The sequence below is a fragment of the Phalacrocorax carbo genome, chromosome 1 (genome assembly GCF_963921805.1).
Source record: "Phalacrocorax carbo chromosome 1, bPhaCar2.1, whole genome shotgun sequence".
NCBI lineage: Eukaryota > Metazoa > Chordata > Aves > Suliformes > Phalacrocoracidae > Phalacrocorax > Phalacrocorax carbo.
Window position 1 is genome coordinate 86,903,453 of NC_087513.1, and position 17,730 is coordinate 86,921,182.

The window sequence follows — 17,730 nt, forward strand, 5'->3', positions numbered from 1 at the left end:
CTGGCCATTGTAGTAACGAAACTTGGGTACAAGTATTTGCTTTTGTTACCCAAGTGACTGAGTATCACAGAATCACAGAATGGTAGGGGTTGGAAGGGACCTCTGGAGATCATCTTGTCCAACTCTCCTGCTTGAGCAGGCACACCTAGAGCAGGGGGCACAGGACTGCGTCCAGCTGGGTTTTGAATGTCTCCAGGGAAGGAGACTCCACAACTTCTCTGGGCAGCCTGTTCCACTGCTCTGTGACCCTGTAATTAAAAGCAGATTAATCATTCCCTTCAGGTAAGCTTGGGGCTTTTTAGCTTTGGACAGTTAAACTGAGTCAACACACTGCTGTTTTTTGGGAGCAAGTCTTCCAGACCTAACCCCTGAGAAAATTTTGCTATCCTACACACGCTGTTTTCTCATATGAGGCCCAAGTCCCGTTATTCAAATGTAAGGTTGCCATCTACATGTGATGGCCTTCTCTTACAAGACTTGTTACAAGTATTGCCTTAATCCTTCTAGATGTTGCTACATCCTTTGTGTTCCCTTTACTGCCATCACTTAAGGTACCCATTTCATCTGTCATGATGCTGTCTGCTCCACGGTGCTGATTAGTACAGAGAAGTTGGAAAGTCCTTGTGACCTTTCCTGCTGTATTTCCATGGGCATTATGTCCCAGTGACAACTGGTATCACTGCCATGTAATTAATGCGAAGTTTATGCAAGGGCACAGTCTCTCTGATAATCTGATTCACCTGTCAATGTTCTCCAGGAATATCTGAGAGGAGAACTCAGGCTTCTGAGCTGTAGGCTGGAGAAGTGACTGGAGATATCCTGAGAAGCTCAGACCCTTGCCCTGGCTCTGTGAAAATCCCTGTAGATTCTGCTTAAGCTGAGGATCAGTCTATAGCACTCCCTGTAGGATGCCTTTCTAATTCACCAGCTGGAGGAAGCCGATGGTCTTTCGAAGGTGAAGGCAGGGAGTGGAAGTGTCATTCTGATCTGCCTCTGAGCAAGGGATTTCTGCTTCCAGGATCCATTGAACTTGGCATGAGACACCCTCAAGGGTCTTCCTTTCTTCGGGAAATTGTGAATGCATGTGACACTCCTTGGAAACACCAAGGATTTGAAAAGGATTATTGACGGTCAAATATAGTATACGTAACTGTAACCAGAACAGTCTTGTGATGTATAATCTTCACATGCCTCTCCTTCCTACCTACTCTGCTTTTTTCTGTGCCATAACCTATTGATAGATTATTGCTGCAGTCACCCTAAATCTCCTGTCCTATGACTGGAGATTTCACGGTTTTTCTATAGTTCAGTGTGCTCTTGATTTGGTGAGAAGATTGAGAGAACCAAAGATAGAAGGTATGCTCTGATCTGTCTGCCCATGTACTGGCACAGTACAAGGAATTATAATGCTATCAGTGAGGACTGGTAAGGTTAAAAGAACACAGCTTCATGTGCTTATGGTGCAAGGTTTCTCAACACTTAAGCTGCACATCTTGAGGTATTCCAGTTACTGGGGATTAGTTCTTTGTTTTAGATGCTTAACATGTACCACTGAGAAACATGGCAAAGACATAAAATAACTGGTAATGCACAATCCATAAACAGTTAAAAAAAATCTCCAATGAAACTGAAAGAATAGAAGGACCACTAACAAATCAATCTGAATAATTAGCTTTCACAGGTGGTGTAGAGGTTCGATTAATAAGCAAAATTATCTATATAGATGGCAGCACATGCTGATTTAGAGCATACAGTGTTTTTAGTAAAATACACCATCCCTTATACATACAAATTTTTCCAGCCATTAGCTGCTGGTGTGTAAGTATTGACTGACTCCAGGCAGATTATCTTAAGATGAAGTTTTCTGCACATCTTTAAAGTTTCTTGGCAAGAACTGTCCTCAGAATCTGGGTACAGCTTTAGCTGTTTTTATATGTGTGATAATTCCAGTGCAGTTCCAATGCAGAATAAGCCAGATGACTAAGATTTCAGCTGAGACGCTGTAAGGGTATGAGTAGATGCTGTCCCTGTCCCAAGATTCTCAGTAAGCAGCTAAACAGGCAAAGATGAAGAAACAATAACTGCTTGTTTGTGAGAAGTATAAAATAACGATGTATGTTGATGGAATGGTTTACAGTCTCAAACAAAAGTATCCTGGAGGTCTCTTCCTCAAATTTTATGAGTTAGAGCCTAGAAATTATTATTGTAAGTATGAATCCTTTCTAACTTTCAGGAAATTTATTGCTAGATTGACTGTAGTCTTTAAGGAACACACAAAAAATTAAACACTGTGTTCAAAATTATTTCTAAAATCAGGTATATGAATACTTATCTAGAAGTCTGAGGATTTGCCCTTATTTCCAGCAGTGCTAAATACAGATCTTATTGAAGTCAACTTTAAATCAGGTAAAACCTCTTTTAAAATGGTACTGGTTTAGCTTTGTGATTTTGCACTATGATGTGAAATTGTCTGTCATCTGCTCTCCCTGCCTAGACTATAGCCTATCAGCCCCATTAATACTAAAATACCTGGATTAAAGCGTGCCATTATAGCATTGTAAAACAGCCGTAGATGGTTCTTTGCTTACAAGAATGCTCCCCTGAAAGTTACTATGTTCATAGTAGCTTCTTTACTTTAGTCAGCTATTAGTAGAAGTGCTGTGATTAATTCTACATCCATGGTTTCAGATGAAAATTCAGTGATATGGTCACAATATGCAGGGGTCACCCATCCTTGAGTGGTATAATTTCTTGGAGTGCCCAATAATGTTAGAAGTAGATACGAGTGAATAATTAAAGATTTAATACACTAGCAGGCTACAAAGCAAGAGAAGGTGTCCGAGTTTCTGTAGGTGATGCATCACCAGAACTGCCTGAAATCCAGCTGCTTTGGTGGATGAGAGTAATACAACTGACATGGTTTACCTGATTTCCAAAAGGCTTTTTCAAAAGTTCTCTAAGGCCCTTTAAGGATATTAAGAAGCTACTGCATAAGCAGCAGGTACCTGCATGGAGGGAAAAAATGGTTGTAGTACAAAAAATATGGTGGAGGTAAATAGTCAGCTCTTGCAATGGGCAAATGTTGGTTAACCAGTGTTACTCTGATATATTTGATATATATTTATACACACATGTATATAGATGTGTATGAATGTATAGTATATTTACATGTTATATTTTAATATGTGTATATAAGTTTATATAAAAATGATATACATATATTAACATATATAAATTATCAGGAAGAGGGCAGGAACAATAAGGTAACTGTGCTGATAACTGAAAAAAAAATATATTCAGAATAGCAAGGATGAAAGAAGGCTGAAAAATTACACAAGAACGTTATAAGGTTGAGTATTTTCATAATAAATTACTAAATTAAATTGAGTGTAGTTAAATATAAAATAAGGCTCCTATGAAAAAATTATTCCTAAGCCCACATATAATTGATGAGCTCTTAACTGACCATTACAACTTAGGAAATTGGTCTTGAGATTATGAAAATGTCAGCTCAGAAGCAGTCAAGAAAAACAAAGTAAGAAAGAGCAAAATAGAAAATGTCATTATGTCACTGTATTAATCTTGTCCAACGCTTTTAGTGCTGCATTCAGGCTGGTCCTCTCATTTCACAAAGGATATAGTAGAATTGGAAGAGTCAAAGAAAAAGGCTAGAAGGAAGACTAAAGGCACGGAACAGTTTCCATTCAAGGAACAACTGAATTGAATAGTATTCTTCAGCGTGGAAAAGGGACATTGTAGGTAGGATACAACAGGTTTGCAAAATCACCAGGGGACTGGAGAGAGTGGATAGGAATCAGTTCTTGACTGTCTTCTACAAGACAAGACCTAGAGATTATTTGAAGTGTCTAGTAGGAACCAAGCTGAAAATGGAAAAGAACAAAGAAAGTGGTTCTACACCAAAGAGGTATTAGAGATGTGGAACTCCTTAGCAGAGGTTGTTTTGGATACTTAAGGCTTACACAGGTTTAAGGAAACACCAGATAAGCACTTGGGAAACAAACCTATTAAGAATTACTGACCACATAAAAAACTAGGTCTAGTTTGGGAAAAGCCTTGATCTCAGAAAAATTGGAGACTGGTAGAGAAGCTGCAAAAAGGTATCTCATATACTTGGCCTGTTCTTCCTCTTCCCCATCCTTGTCTGATTTTGGCCGTTGTTGGAGACGTGATACTGGCACAGACAGAACTTCCATCTGGTCCAGTATGGCCATTCTTACCTTCTTAATTTTGGGTAGGTAGAACTCTGTGTCCAATCTCATTCATTTTGCAGTAAAATTTGTAAATTTTTTTAACTGAAACTGGTAAAATGGCCCAATTTCAAAGAAGTATCATAAACATTTCTTTATGGAGTTTTCCTTACCACATGTGTGGCTGAAGCAGTGTGTTCTGCTTTTTTCTGTTGTCATCCAGAGGTGTACTGCCTTGAAACAAAAAGATTAGGGAACCTTTTTTTGAGATTTTCTGCCGGGGCACACACTGGGAGGGGCTTGTATTTTTCATTGTAGTGTTCTAAGGTTCCCCTTTCAGACTCATTAGACCATGGTTAACTTGAGCCTCTAGCCCACAGGAAATATGTGATTCATTGCTTTGATAATTTTTAAAGGTGGAGTGCAGCTTCAAAGTTCAGCGCCTTAAAAATCCTCTGCCAAAGCAAAGGGTGGGGTGCAGCTGTAGATGAGAGTGCATTATTTATGTCAAATTTGAGGAATAATGTGTAGCTGTATAATAAAAAAATGTAATTGCATCTTCCTATTCTAGACAGTTTTTCTACAGGTACCACCTTCTTATATGAATAGTCTTCCAGATGCTGGCACAAGGCCATTACAGCTTCCTTTAAGGGCTGAAATAGAGGATCTCTCAATTCAGAGATTTATTTTCAGGTGTGGCTAAGTTTTCATTGCCTGGTTGTAAACCGTTTACTTCAGGATCATGTTATGAAGCACATCAGTTACGGTGGCCTGACAGCACTTCCGTAAACCAAGACAGTTTGGATAAGGATGCAGGTTATTTGAGATGGTGGTACCTGGTTTTGTTCTAAGAACTTTTCTTACCATGCTGGGTGGGATCAAAGGACATCAAAACCTCTGACCCTTTCTCTTTTTTTTTTTTTTTTCTTCTTTCCTTTTGCTTGTAAAGTACTGATGTCGGTCACTTCAATTTTATCCTACGATTGAATGTGTTAATGTGTTTATTTTCTTAGTGTTTCATTAGTTTTCAAGAGGATTACTGTACTCCTGTCAAGATAGGTAGTTTCCTCACAGGAACTGGATAAATTATTCATAAGAAAAATTATAGGCCTCAACAATAGGAAATATTTATGAGACTGCTTAAAGAAAGCTAGTTTCTGCTTTTCTCGCATGCTTAGGATATAGCAGTCTCCTAGCCACCCTTCATGCAAAGATTGGTAAGGAATAATTTTTTTCTTTGTTTCTTTTGTGTTTTTTTTTTTTCCTTTCCTCTGCAGCATTAAAGCTGGGTCCAGAAGCCTTCAAATTTGATGGTGGCATAGAGGCGGTAGCAGTACGGCAGAATGAGAAGTACTACATCCTAAGACCAGAGGTGATTGAGACCTACTGGTATATGTGGAGATTCACCCACGATCCCAAGTACAGGCAGTGGGGCTGGGAGGCAACGCAGGTAAATGTATTATTATCTGTCAGCAAATAAATTCTATGTATTTTCCTTTTGTAGCCACATTAATTTCGTGGTACTGAAACACTTCAAATAGTGATTGATTTTCACGAGTTCCTGTAAACCAGGGTACGTATGGGGGTGCATGCAGTTATTCCTGTTTTGCAACTGCTGAATCAGATGCACAGATGAGAAACATGTTCAGCGTTATACAGCTGATAGGTTTTAGGCACGAAAATAGAATCCACTGGTCATGACTCCTACTTATCAGTAGTCCACAGCCCTCAAGAAAGGTAATTTATCCTGGAAATTAAAGCGTATTATAAATAACTTTGTTAAGCATGTGTTAGCACTCAGTTTAGAGTAAAAGAGAAAGCTATTCTTATGGTTCCTTCTTGGTCAGCTATTAAAACACAAGTGGTAGGACAACACTTTCTCAGATGGCTTGTAGACTAGATAGCATGTACACATGCATATGTGGTTTGGTATCATGGCTCTTTCTTTTCCTAGTTGCTTGATTGGAAGGAAGAAAAATTGCCAGTCTGTTCAGATTTACTCAGTCATACCAAAAAATTGCATTACCAGAAGCAGACCAGAAAGGGAAGTGAAGAAGTAAAGGCACATAAGGCAGAACTTAAAAATTGTTGCTAAGGTATTTTAGAGATTATTGTGGTTTTGTATAGCTGCTTTCCTGGGTTTAAATCTAGTTGTTGTATGTCTTAACCAAATTCCCAAGTGTGAAAATGCTCTGAGTCTTTCTCATTGGAAATCTTGTAACTGGTCTACAGGAGCCCAAATTCATTGTAAGACTCTCAATGCAGATCTGTGCTCGTGGCCTTCCTTCATTCATCCTTTGTACACAGATGGATAACTCCTTTGTCTAATAGTCATAGATTATGGGCTACATGAATAATTAGGCTTCATTTTCACATTACAATGTAATATTCTAATTGTAAAAATTATCTGTAATCCCCGAAAAACTTCTCCTTTTAAATGCTTCCCAGGGTTGAACTTGTGAGCCTTTCCTGGTCTCCTGTTTCTCACTGCTTTCATCTGCTGGTCTGTACTGGGGCCATGCAAAACTCATTTGCTGGCCAAGCAGTTTCTGGTCATCTTCAAGTTCCAAGTGACCATTGGACTACTGCAGCTCCTCCGCTTCCCTGCTACAGCTCCAGCAGTCCTCAGAAATGCAGCTCAAAGCCAGCTTTGGAGATGAGAATAAACATTAAAGATAACAAGACACTAATGAAATACTTTTAATACAGCCAAAGGAGATGAGGGAAGAGCAAAGGAAGGGATGAACCAACAGCCTGGAGAAACTTTATTCTGCAGGTGAAAGCCAGTTTTGCTCCAGAGGCAAGAGACCCAGAAAATGTGCTTGGAGCAAGAGATCTGTTGAGAAGTGTGGATCTGTTCATCCGGTGGAAAGTAGTTAAGGCAGGTTCAGAATATTTAGCTGAGCTCATACCTGTCCTTCCCTTAGTGCAGCTACAATCACGTAGAAGAGTCCAAGGACTCTAAGATTGTGTCATAGTCTTGGCTAGGTTTTGCCTTGTACATTGTTTTGTTATAACCAATATTATGTTATTCTGCGTAACAGAGGTTCCGCATTTGTCACATTTGTATTCTAGAATGCATTGCTGCTCTGTCCCAAAGCATCAAAGATTGAGTTACATCGTCCCTCCTGCCCAAACTATGCATGTTTCTAAAATGACAAAGAAACAGGCTTAGTAACCTACTCCTTGCCAGTGTGTGTACTACAAATGCTTGCTGATCTCGTGCCAGCTCCTGTCAGAAGCTATGGCTGGATGATCCAAGCTGAGATTGGGTCCTTTGTACTAGGTTAAAGAATTTACAAATGTAAATTTTTTCAGGCCAGGATCTGTCTGTTAAGCACACTGCATAGCCTGTCTTTGAATTGCATTTTGCTCGGTTTTCTCCACTTGCCTTCATACCTTGGTCCCCATTAATGCTTTCAAACCAAACCCTCCCTTCCTCCTCCCCTACCTCCAATTTTCTCTGTGTGCAGGGTAGGATTTTATTTTATCCTTCTGTCAACCTGCATTGAAGTTGTGTAAATCAAGCAGCCCATGTGCTTAACTGCCTCTGTCCTTGCAGAGCACCTTTTTTTGCTTGCTTTCTCAATAAAGAGTTTCTTTATCCAACATAGCTGTAAAATATTTAATTCCTAAATGGTTTTGCATAGCCCTCCCTCCCACAATTACAGATTTTCTCTCCCCCACCATCATACTAACACTGAAGCTTGGGAAGCTTTTTGTTCCCTGGGGTTTCCTGTTCCTTGCATATAGATAATAAGTTCTTGTCTTTACTCCTTACGCCTACTCACTACTTTCCCTTCTTCCCTACCACACACAGCTCTGGTTTTGTGTATTCCTCCATTTATAGAGAATAATCTGGTATGACACACAGAGCAGTTGGCTTGCTGCTCTTCACAACACTGTCTGTATTTGCTTTCCTTTTGCCTTTCAACTGCTGAAGCATACTTTGGAATCGATATTAGACTTCTCGTGGTGAATGATAGTTTCTTCACCAGAAGTCTAGTAGTTCTTTTAAATTTTTGGAGAAACTGAGTTTTGTTTCTGAGTTCTAAATGTCCTTATTTTTATACATTGAACCTGATGTAACCTGATGTTCAGTGGCTGAGTACTTGGTGATGGTCCCCGTTGTTTGCTTCTTTGAATGGATTGATACGTCCCTATCTGAATGGATTTGGGTTAGTTCACCGATACGTTAAAGGTCTGCTTCTGTCATTTTAAGAACTCTTCAGAGATGATCCAGGATACATTGCAGAAACACCTGGCTTTTAAGAATACTGTATTACTACTACTTAAGTTTCATTAGCACTCCCAGCCCAAATCTCTCTCTGCCTTTTATCAATGGGAATTTACATAAGGGCCTGGATTGTGTGTGTATGCAAATCTTTGTACTGTACTTTCTTTATCTATTTCACCACTGGCAGCTTCTTTTTGCCTTTATTATCTAGATTTTTGGACAAAACTTGGGCATTTTAGTGCAGGTGTTATGCTTTGACCAAGGCCTGTTTTGTCACATCTCTCCAAATCCGGTGTCTGTGGGGAAGTTGAATCTTATATTCCCTCAGCGATCATAAATCCCTGTGACAGAGTCTCTATCTCTTTCCTAATAAAAAAAAGGCGAATTTTCCCTAACACTATACTTAGCACTAGAGACAACATCCATCTCAATTTTATCGGGCCAGCCAAATCGGATGATGATATGCTGCAGGGCTGGCTGAAGTATTACAGAAATATGCATGCAAGATATTCAGGGTTAATACAAAAAATTACTAAAATCCTTTTTAGGCTAATTATTTGAAAGCAATAAGAGCCACGACTTCACAATAAGCATATAAAGCCACTTACTAATCTTAAGCTGTGTGAATGAAGGGTTCAGCTATTTGCTGGGGACTTCTGTATCTGACTAAGTAGGATTGCACCACAGAGGCTGCAGAGTTCGTTCAGAGTTTCCTCTTACAGTGAAAATAATATACAAGACCTCAAGTTTGGGGTAACTTCAGGCAAACTGAAGATGGCAGTAAGATGGAGTGGAAAGACCTATAGCTCTCTACTTAGAGAAGCAAAGTAGACAGAAAAGAGCCAGGCACAGGTTGGAGGTGAAAAACATGGGTTCACAGTTCGTTGGTTGGAAGCTGTGAGTACCACAGAGAAGTGCTCTGCGGAGGTAAGCTGATGAAGAAACTGGCACAGTTTTTATGAGAATGTTGTTGGCATAGTCAAGAAGAGTCACACGTGCAACCACAAAAACAGCCTCAGAGGAACTGAGGGAGCTGGGGTCTGATGTAGAGGCACCTCCAATTTTAGTTCCAAAGAACTTAGATCAACTCTGACCTCCCCATATGTCACAGGCTTGGAAATTTCACTTTGCATCATTTCTGAGCCAAGACACATGTATTCGATATTCTTCTGTTCTACTCTTGATTTGAATAAAGGGAACTGGAAAATCCACTTATTTGGGTAGCTTGTTCCATTAATTAATTACTTGTGCTTTCCCATTTAAATTTGTCTAGTTTCAGCTGTCAATCACTGGATTTTCTGATGATTTTCTATACAATATTAAAATGTCTTTTATTCCCCATGTTTTCCTTCCAAAGTGTTTTCATAGATTGTAATAAGCTTACTACTGAGTCTACTTAAGATGCAAAACAAATTGTATTGTCTCCCACTGTAAAGCATCATCTCCAAATGTCTGCACCCACATCAGTTCATCATCCTTTTTTAAAAATGAATTTTAGAACTGCATATTCCAGTTTTGTCTTTATGCACAGCCCTGTGCAAAAGTAAAATTTATATCCCTGCTACTGTTTACTATTCCTGAGTGTGCACCTGCTACAACATCATAGCAGGAGCTCATACTGGATTGTCTCATGTGGCCACTGAATTCTTCTAAGTGCCTCTACTTTCCAGGCTAATCTGGTTCTGCAGTTACACAGCCTTTATGTCTAGATTTAGGATTATGTGCCTGGTTATATGAAACTCATTTAGTTTGGGCCCCGGTTACTGCCAGATTACACCGACTGCTATTATTTACCTATGTCATTTTTGCCAGCAGCAGTGTTGCAGTGATCGATAAAATCTCAGACTGTTCCTTGTGGATTTCTGTCAGAAGCAGCTCTATTTGTTGATAATTTTACATTGCCAGTTTGTTCTTAGAGCACTGTCAGTCAGTTTTAAATTAAGATAGTGATATTGATATGGTATAGTGCTGCTTTGTCTTATAAAGTCTCACAGTATCATGTCAATTGCCTTAGAAACTTTTAAGTTTATTACATCTCTGCAGTTACCTTATTTGCCAATCTGTAGACCTCAAAGAATTAAATCAAGCTTGTGAGCAAGATAGTTTTCTATAAAACTATGCTGATTGGTGTCAGTTATCCTCTTCTATATCTTATGACATGTGTTTCTGAAATTTTTTGGGACTAACATCAGGTATGCCATCTTAAAATTATTCAGCCTGCCAATACCTCATAATGGTAGCATTACCCCGATTCCCTTCCAGCCATCTAGGACTTCCCTGAATTCTAGGGTGCAATATATTTAGCATCATTTTATCAAGAAAACTGGTGCTCACCTCTTGAGCGAAAGAGGATCCAGGTGGCAAATCAGATGCTTCTACACCAAGTACTTGGAGAACTGTGTGAAAGCTGAACATGGCGAATCTCAAGTGCCTTTTAAGCAGCTTGTCTACAGCACCAAACTTTTCAGACAGTGTCCTGAAGGTCTGTATACCTTTGAATCAAGGACAATTTGTTTATCCATATTTGGATGAATAGCTGTATTTCAGAGGAATTTTTCCTCTACAGTTCATTACTGCTTGCAGTGTCTAGATCTCTGATCAGCTAGGATAAATCCTCAGCCGATCCTGAATTCCAGTCTAGCCAGAGTCTGCCTCCCCAGGGAGAAATTTCTGAAGATACAAGACTACTTGTCATTGTAAGGAGGGGAATCAATATAAATCACACATTTTCTTTCTTCAGGCTTCTAGGCCTGCTACCTTCACCGGTGTTGCACGTAAAACTACATGCAAAACTACTCCAAGCATGAGACCTCAGTGCTATCTATTATCTACAGTCTCCAGAATGAATGAGTTGTGTCTTTTATGCTGAGTTGGGGTTTTAATTCTCGAGGAGGAAGGAGATAAAGTCCTAACAGTGATACTATGTGTTCCTTTTTTCAGTTTTGCCACAATCACTAGCAGGTTTCTCCTGTCTGAGCTGTGGCACAGTGTTTACCAGAATCGTTGACCAGAGGAATACCTGCAAGATCAAACTCTGCAAGCTAGAAATTCTGGCAGGGTTCTAACCGTTGGAGATTTTCCCCTCTTCTTACCACGCTCCAGAACAGAGGCAAGGTTGTGTTCTGCAGTATTATAAAAAAAGGGATAGTGGTAAGAGGAGGCACTTCATTTCCTGCCTAGAGAACAAAAGTGCTTTGGCTCTTGTTTATTCATGTAACGCCTGCCAAGTGGCTATAAGACTTGTGGAGAGGAACGTGTAAATAGTTCCATAAACAGTGTATGCATTCTTTCTCAAGAAGTCGGCCAAGCAATTAATTGGTTTCTCTTCCTTTTTTTTTTTTCTTGGCTGGCACATGATAGTTAGCATCACTTGTGGTGTGCAAGAGTGTGCAAAGAGATTGTCATGCATGTGACACCAGATGTGTTACACACATCTTTCTCTCCAGACTGTAGAGAAAACCTGCTCAACCCAAATACCAACATGTTAATAGTCTCAGTGTAGTCCTAGCCTGCACCAATAACCAGCTCTGAAAAGAACTCATCCAGACACATTCTCCTTTTAGGCTCAAGTCCCACCAAAAAAGGGAGCATTTCTATCTGAACTTGGAGAAAGCTCCACTTGACATAAGGAATTACAGCGAGAATTAGATTTTCCCAAGAAAGACTGTACCTTTCTTGGCATAAGCTCAGGCTCTAGAGCCACAGCAATTCCAGTAATACCCTTTTGCCAGTCTCTCCTCTTGCTTCTTTAAAAATATTGGTCTTCAGAAATTTGAAAGAACTTTGTACAGTTTGGATTATTCTTTGGTCCATGAACAATGTCACATTTCCACAGGGTAAGAGTGTATACTAGGCAGATGTCGGCTGTAGTAACTGATGTGCTGCGACGTACTGTCCTAGGTACCTTGCTCATTTGCCTTTTCACTTTTCCTCCTGATTTCAGTGATGGCATCTGCCAGCATTCTTCATGCATGTGTCCAATGGAAAATTCTCCTTTGTTTCCTGGTATTTTCTAGTATGCAAAGGCTATAGTAAGGACCTTGAAGAGTTAATTTTGATTGAATTTGTTTTCTCTGTGTAAAAAGGGACATCATTCAAAACTTATTTGCTCCCCTGCCTTGACTCCCCATGGCTTCTGTTGAGCATAACTAGCAGAAATCAGAATTACCAAAAATCTGGGCCTAAAGCACCGTGTGGAGAGAAGCTTCATACAGACTAACCGGCTGAATCATAGATCACTGAACTACAGGTAGCTACATTCAGTAGTTGGTAATGACAGACATCCCAAGCCAAACATTTTCCTTCATCACTGTGCCTTTTCTGTCCCTGCATGAATCTATTAAAAGAGTTGGTGTCTGCTGAGGAAGCACTTCCAGAGCAGCGGGGAAGCACAAATAACCTGTGAATCATTTTAGAGTCATTTCTTTGGGACAGTTTTAATGGCTGATATCCTTGTGTGCTGTAAGGTCGTGCATGTGAGGGGAATAATGAAAACGTAGGCGAGAGGTGCTCTGAGCTATTAATGCATTCTTTCCAGTCTCCTCTTCTTCCATTGTGCTTTTTGCAGTACTGTGTTGGAGCTAACTAGCTGGGTGATTTGTGAATCACGGATCCATTGGCCCCTTTCTGCATGGAATGTTTATGGATTTAAACTTCATGCTTTAAAGATAAAGACTGTCTGGACTGTGCTGGACTGTCTTCTGCAGTCCAGCACACAAGCTGACTTGAGTTTCAGCTGTATAAAGGGGAAACAGAGAAGAGCACATGTAGGAGATGGAAATGTGGGGAGAAAGTAGCAGCTAGGAGAGTTTATAAGATGAAATCAACAGTCCCTAAAGATGAGTACAGTATTTTACTCCTACTTGCAGTAAGTCCCGATGACTAGCTGCTAGTTAAAGAGTTCCTGTAGCTCTTCAAACTCTTCCAGCTGCAAAATCTAGGGACATTTGGCATCTTCCTATGCACCTCATAGCACATGTGTTGACTGACTGATGGATGTTCTATTCAGTGTTACCTATGAGAAGCCATACCAGCTCAGAGAAAGTCTGCTGAGTCCGTGTCCTGTCATCAATATCAATCAACAGCAAATACCCAGGAAGGAAAGTTTTGTTCCTCAGAATACTTTCTTAGCATCCAGCAGTTTGCCAAACGTGGTGTTATTAGTGGCACTGGAGGGGTTTTACTTCTGGATGTGTCCAGTTCCTTTTTATTTTTCTTTTTTTGGTCAGCATGAACTGTTAACATCCACAGTATCGTCTGACAAGGAGATTCACAACAGAACAATGCATCATGGAAAGAGCTACCTCCTTTGTTGATCAATCCCGATCCTTTAATGTTTCCAAATTTTGCTCTACAATTAAATTCTCCTTTTCTTTTGCCTTCCCCTTTGCAGGCAATTGACAAATATTGCCGAGTCAGTGGCGGCTTTTCTGGTGTCAAGGATGTCTATTCCTCATCTCCTACATATGATGATGTACAGCAGAGCTTTTTCCTTGCTGAAACTTTGAAGTAAGTTCTCTTCACTCTTGCATTTTCCTGTAAAAGTTAGTATCTAAATTCTAGAAGAATGCTTGCATTTTCCTGTAAAAGTTAGTATCTAAATTCTAGAAGAATGTGGTGGCTCAAACAACCTCTTGTCTTGTCAGAGTCATTTATGGTTTGGGCTTTCTCTTTCTCCCAGCTTTAGGGTCCCAGATCAGCTAATTTTACCAGCAGAAAATACAAGCGGAATTTTCCATAGACAAAGCTTATGCTGAGAGAGCTTTAGTTTTTAAGACTTCTATTTGATTTCTGGCATCACAGCAGAGGAGAGTTTATCTCCTTTTAAGAGATTCCCTTTGCAAAAGATGTTTTTTTAGATACACTGACTTGGCATGTCCAATACAAGTATGTGCTGTGCTCTGTTATTGTAAAACCTGTTTGCCTTCTGTCTGTCACTGGAAGGGAGTAAATGCATGGAACAGAAGTCCTTCATGCCCTTGGATGACTTTTCTGTGTTTATCCCACAACATATTTTTCTAGAATGCTTTTTGGTGTAAGCAAGAATATCAGGCACATTTTATAATCTCTTACATACTTAAATATTTTAAATTCAGTCAAATCAGTCGCACACCTGTGGTCCACCCTGCAGAAGCTAATGCAATCTGTTGCATATTTGTTTCAGGGTAAAATGTTCAGTCACTGGTCTTCCACCATGTTTATTTTTAGTTTATAACAAAAAATGCTATATTAGAATATGCCATAACCTCTAACTTATGGAGATGATACATACAATAAGAAAAACTAGTATAAAGATAGGACTACATTATGGGGATTTTATTAAGTGACCTGTTTTTAAAACTGAGCTATCATGTTATGGCTACTCATCTCCATCATCATGGGCACAAACCAGCTCTCAAGGGCATTCCTTTCACATGGTTGTGATCGCTCTGGGGTTTTTCCTGTGAAGCAGTATCTTCTAATGTGTGACAATTTTCTTGATACTCAAGTTACATCAGCAAATTTGGATATATAGTTCTGGCACCGAAATCTACCAAGATTTCTGTCTTGGTTACCTACCTGAATTCTTGTGAAGTGTCTGCTTTTGGGAGAAAAGTGTCCAAGTTGGCTATGTCCCCTACCCCTTTTTTTTGCTCCTGCATAACAGTTTGGAGAATGTCTTACTTGGTTAAATCCATAGACAAAGGCCACTGCAGGCACTGTGAATGAGGCCAGAGCTGCTATTAGGGGATGTAGTTGTTGTCTCTGCTTACACTTTCTGCCAACGTGTGATGGAAGGGATGATACATATGTAGTTGCACAAACCTGTCAGCAGCAAAGACTCATTAAGGTGCTCTTTTTGTCGTTACAACCCAGTGATATGACAAAAAAACAGTCGTAATCATTTGGCAGCCTACTATGGCATTCAGTCTTTGCAGAATAAACAGGGTGTCTATATAGCAGCAGAGTTTACAGTATCAGCAATATCAGATTTTCAGGTTTTAGCTGTAGCTGATGTATATGAAGATTGCTTTTGTCTATTGGGAGCTCAAAATGCAGTGGGGAGAAAGCAGGCCCTGAAAGTGGCAGTACTGCTGCCTGCTTCAGGCACCACAACGTGTTTCACTAGCAAAGAAGGGGTCTCTGAGTTCATCACATGTGAGGGGAGAGTCTGGCTATCCTGTCCTCCTGCTGGCTCCTTACCAAATTCCTCTGCATAGTCACAATACTTTGTTTCCCCATGTTATTATTATAAAAAACAAGTCAGCCGCTGCTACCTCCTCTGTTGTCTTCATTAATTTTATTTTTCTTACTCCTTCAAGTTAATTTTCTGGAGACTAAAAGCTATACTCCCAAAGAGAGAGGCAGCAGTTTCAAACAGGTCCAGTCAGAGAAGCAATACCTCCCCAGGAGCTGATTTTATATGATTGATCTGCCTATAAAAGCCAAATCAGAGAATGAAATCTGTTCCTGCGGGACTTCTGGGGTGACATGGCTGACCTCTGAAGTATCACCAGAATCCTGTCTGCATCTTAAATAATCACAAGGAGATCTGAAAATTCACTGATGCATCACTCAGTAACTAGACATACTATAGTGCAAATGTTGCAAAAGAAGGCAGTTCTAGGAAGGAACTCAGAAATTTTTATTGGCTTTTGATTTGGATCTATTCCCACTTGTGGGACAAAATATTGTATTGGAGAGCTGGATATTACATGTTTGAGATTGATGCGATTGGCATGGCCAAACCAGAAAGTGGTATCACCTTGAGATAAAATAGAGAACATAAGGTCAGGATAGCTCAAATGGCTGTGAAAATAAAGACAGAAGGGTTGGGCGCAATGCCATGAGGAAAATGAAGATGTCCCTCAGAAGAGGGACGTAAAACGAGCATTATGGAATGCCTGCTATGATCTTTTCTGCTGTTGTTGACAACCTCTGCATCTTCATTCCTCTCAAATTTAAAATTGATACCTCTCCCAAACGTTGTTGCTGCTCTGATACTTTGGCTCATCAAAGATACTCCACAAATTACAAGAGTTTGGGCAGTTTGAGTGGCAAGAAGGTAGCTGTTGAGTGGGAAGGAGCAAGACATAGAAATAGGTTGCTTAAGTTATTCAAAGGAACAAGTGTGAATCGAATGAGGAAGGTGAATTTCAGTAAGAGGAAACGTTGATGCTGTGGTGAAAAGGTTTAGAAAGCTGCAGAGTGAGGGATAGCAAGGTGGGATTGAGGAGGAGAGGAAAGGCATGACGCTTTAAAGATGAATGAAAAATTTAGAGAAAGAGACTAGACGTGTGCGACAAAACTAAAGCTGCATCAGGGGAGGTTTAAATTGGATATTAGGAAAAATGTCTTCACTGCAAGAGTGGTCTGGCATTGGAACAGGCTGCCCAGAGAGGTAGTGGAGTCACCATCCCTGGAGGTGTTCAAAAAATGTGTAGACGTGGCGCTTCAGGGCATGGTTTAGGAGGCATGGTGGTGTTGGGTTGGTGGTTAGACTTGATGATCCTAGAGGTCTTTTCCAACCTTAATGATTCATCTCAGCAAGAAATTTTTATCTGTAAACAGTTAATTGGTGAGGAGTGGGAGAAAAAGAGCTTCGCTGGCTGGGTTGTGCTGTGGATACAACTGGCAAATAAAGGCAATGGGAGAATGATCAGGCAGTGACATAACTAGTAGACACTACCAGCCTCTGTCTGAGCGAGAGCAAAGTAACGGCAGCCTCAGCAGAGCAAAGGCAGAACAACATGTGTGCATGTTCTGGGTGTGACAGAGCCCACTAATGGGAACAACACCCCTTCCTTGTCAAGTGCTGCAAGACCCGTCATTTTCTGGATGGCAGGAAAGCAAGCTGAAGCAGGAGCTGAGAGGTCCTGTACACCCATGATATTACACTTGCACTTGTACAGTCAGCTTTTCTGAAACAAGGGAAATGCCTTTTGAATTTTAGCAATCGAGTTTGGAAGCCTTGGCAAAGATCCCTACCACCAGTAGCCCCTACAAAGTGTAGCACAGCCACATTCAATGATAAAGGAACCAAGAAATACTCTTCTTCTGCATATGTCCAGAAACCTTAATTTTGTTACACGCTTCATTTGTTCTGCATTGCTTTATGACGTACAACATTTATGAATCCCCTCTGCACAATATATTGGCCCATTTCCTCCCACCAGAAGCTTAATGAGCTTCTAGCACGGTGATGACAAGTCAGATATCTGGCATGGTTTAGTGGCTTGTCTTGTACTTCCTTCAAATCTTTGATTTGGATTAAAGAGGATTAGTCATTTCCAAGTGGGTTTACTC

At 40.2% G+C, this 17,730-nt stretch overlaps 1 protein-coding gene across 2 annotated transcripts in view; it reads left to right on the forward strand.

Annotated features, from left to right (window-relative positions):
* MAN1A2 (mannosidase alpha class 1A member 2) overlaps positions 1 to 17,730 on the forward strand; it is a 152,471-nt gene that overhangs the window by 129,595 nt on the left and 5,146 nt on the right. The window contains exons 11-12 of one of the 2 annotated variants that reach the window (XM_064465135.1): positions 5,486 to 5,658; positions 13,838 to 13,953. In XM_064465135.1, the coding sequence (XP_064321205.1) occupies positions 5,486 to 5,658; positions 13,838 to 13,953 (289 nt within the window). Of the gene's footprint in view, positions 1 to 5,485; positions 5,659 to 6,656; positions 7,613 to 13,837; positions 13,954 to 17,730 lie in introns of those variants that run through there. The other variant, XM_064465144.1, reaches the window with a different exon arrangement.